The sequence below is a fragment of the Nicotiana sylvestris genome, chromosome 6, assembly GCF_000393655.2.
Source record: "Nicotiana sylvestris chromosome 6, ASM39365v2, whole genome shotgun sequence".
NCBI lineage: Eukaryota > Viridiplantae > Streptophyta > Magnoliopsida > Solanales > Solanaceae > Nicotiana > Nicotiana sylvestris.
The window spans coordinates 122,717,760-122,720,256 of record NC_091062.1 but is presented as its reverse complement, the minus strand read 5'-3'; the positions used below and the strand labels follow the sequence as shown (position 1 = coordinate 122,720,256).

At 45.6% G+C, this 2,497-nt stretch overlaps 1 protein-coding gene across 1 annotated transcript; it reads left to right on the top strand.

Annotated features, from left to right (window-relative positions):
* The first annotated feature begins 233 nt into the window (after positions 1–233).
* On the top strand, positions 234–737 carry LOC138871220 (uncharacterized). The gene has a single exon (XM_070149089.1). The coding sequence runs from the start codon at positions 234–236 to the stop codon at positions 735–737; it is 504 nt and encodes a 167-aa protein (XP_070005190.1).
* The last annotated feature ends 1,760 nt before the right edge of the window (positions 738–2,497 follow it).

The following is a 2,497-nucleotide window of genomic DNA, read 5'->3' as shown; positions in this document are numbered from 1 at the left end:
CGGGACAGCAGGGTCAGGCTTCAAGACAGTAGTCTATGGTACCGCGGGTTTGTTACGAGTGTGGGGATTCGGTTCACATGAAGAAATTTTGTCCCAAACTTCAAAGCAAGGCAGTACAGTAGGGTCATCTGCCCATGATTGTAGCACCAACTGTCCGGCCACCCATAGGTAGAGGGCAGGCAGGTAGGGGTCATCCTAGATGTGGAGGCCAGGCAGAGGGAGGTCAGTTAGCCATGGCTCAGCCAGGCGGAGGACCGCCAGCTGGCGCTCCAGCCAGATTCTATGCTTTTCTGTCCAGACCAGATATAGTGGCCTCATATGCCGTGATCACAGGTATTATTTCTGTCTACAGTAGGGATGTTTCGGTATTGTTTGATCTAGGGTCTACATATTCATATGTGTCATCTCTATTTGCTCATTTCCTGGATCTTCTTCGTGAGTCTTTGAGTACTCATGTCTATGTATCCACTCCTATGGGCGATTTTGTGGTTGTGGATCAGATCTACCAGTCCTGTGCGGTTACATTCTGTGGTTATAAGACTAGAGCAAACCTTCTGTTACTTGACATGATCGACTTTGAGGTCATCTTGGGCATGGATTGGTTAGCTCCATATCACGCCATTCTTGATTGGCATGCCAAGACTGTTACTTTAGCGATGCCAGAGTTGCCGAGATTGGAGTGCAAGGATTCCTCCGTTAGTTTATGTAGTTGGGTTATCTCTTTTCTGGAGGCTTGACATTTGGTCGAGAAGGGGTGTTTGGCGTATCTAGCCTATGTTCGGGACACCACCGTAGAGTCTCCGATGATTGATTTAGTGTCAGTAGTCTAGGAGTTCGCCAATGTGCTTCCTTCTGAATTTCCAAGCATGCCGCCAGATTGTGATATTGATTTCTTTATTAATTTGGCTCTACGTACCCAGCCTATATCCATCCCACATTACCGTATGGCTCCGAAAGAGTTGAAGGAGCAGCTTGAGGAGTTGATAGCAAAGGGGTCCGTGAGAACCGGTGTATCACCTTGGGATGCACCAGTGTTATTTGTTAATAAGAAGGATGGGACTATACGGATGTGCATTAATTACCGCTAGTCGAACAAAGTCACCATTAAGAACAAGTACCCGTTGCCTCGTATCGATGATTTGTTTGACCAGTTGTAGGGTGCTAAGGTGTTTTCTAAGATCGACTTGAGATAGGGGTACCACCAGTTGAAGATTCGGGACTCAGATGTTCTGAAGACTGCCTTTCGTACTATATATGGCCATTACGAGTTTCTAGTGATGTCCTTCGGCTTGACTAATGCCCCATCGACATTTATAGACTTGATGAATAGGGTGTTCAAGCCTTAAATTGATTCCTTTGTTATTGTATTCATTGACAACATCTTGATCTACTCACGCAGCCTGGGGGAGCACGAACAACATTTTAGAGTAGTGCTCCAGACATTGTGAGAGTAGAAGCTATATGCTAAGTTCTCCAAGTGTGAGTTTTAGCTTGAGTCAGTAGCGTTCTTGGGGCATGTTGTATTAGGAGAGGGTATTAAGGTGGATCCTAAGAAGATCGAGGCAATTCAGAGTTGGCCACGTCCTACTTCAGTGACTGAGATCATGAGTTTCCTAGGGTTAGCAGGTTATTACCGCCGATTCATACAGGGAATTTCATCCATTGCATCACCTTTGACTAGATTGACCCAGAAGGTGCTCACCTCTGTTGGTCCGATGATTATGAGGGGAGCTTTCAGAAGCTCGAGACAGCTTCGACTACAACATCGATTCTAGTATTGCCTTCCAAATCGGGGATGTATACGGTATATTGCAATGCTTCACGCGTTGGCTTGGGTTGTGTAGTAATGTATGAGGGGCGAGTTATTGCATATGCTTTGCGTCAGCTGGAGATTTATGAGAAGAATTACCCCGTGCATGATCTAGAGTTAGCGGTGATTGTTCATGCTCTTAAGATATGGAGGCATTATCTGTACGGGGTGTCATGTGAGGTTTATACTGATCATCGCAGCTTACAGCATTTGTTCAAGCAGAGGGATCTCAATTTGAGGCAGCAAAGGTGGCTTGAGTTACTTAAGGATTATGACATCACCATTCTTTATCACCTGGGCATTCATACCAGCAGAGGAGAGGATGGTGTTCTGTGAATCCAAGGTCGCCTATGTGTTCCTAATGTTGATGGCTTGAGGGAGAGGATTCTAGATGAGGCACATAGTTCACGATATTCTATTCATCCAGGTGCTATGAAGATGTATCGTGACCTGAGGCAGCATTATTGGTGGAAGCGGATAAAGAAAGACATAGTGGAGTATGTAGTTAGATGCCTAAATTGCTAACACATCAAGTATAAGCATCAGAGGCCAGGTGGCCTACTTTAGCAGATGACTATACCTGAGTTGAAATGGGAGCGCACTACTAAGGACTTCGTAGTTGGGTTGCCACGGACCTTGTGAAAGTTTGATGCGGTTTGGGTCATTGTCAATAGGTTGATCAAGTCG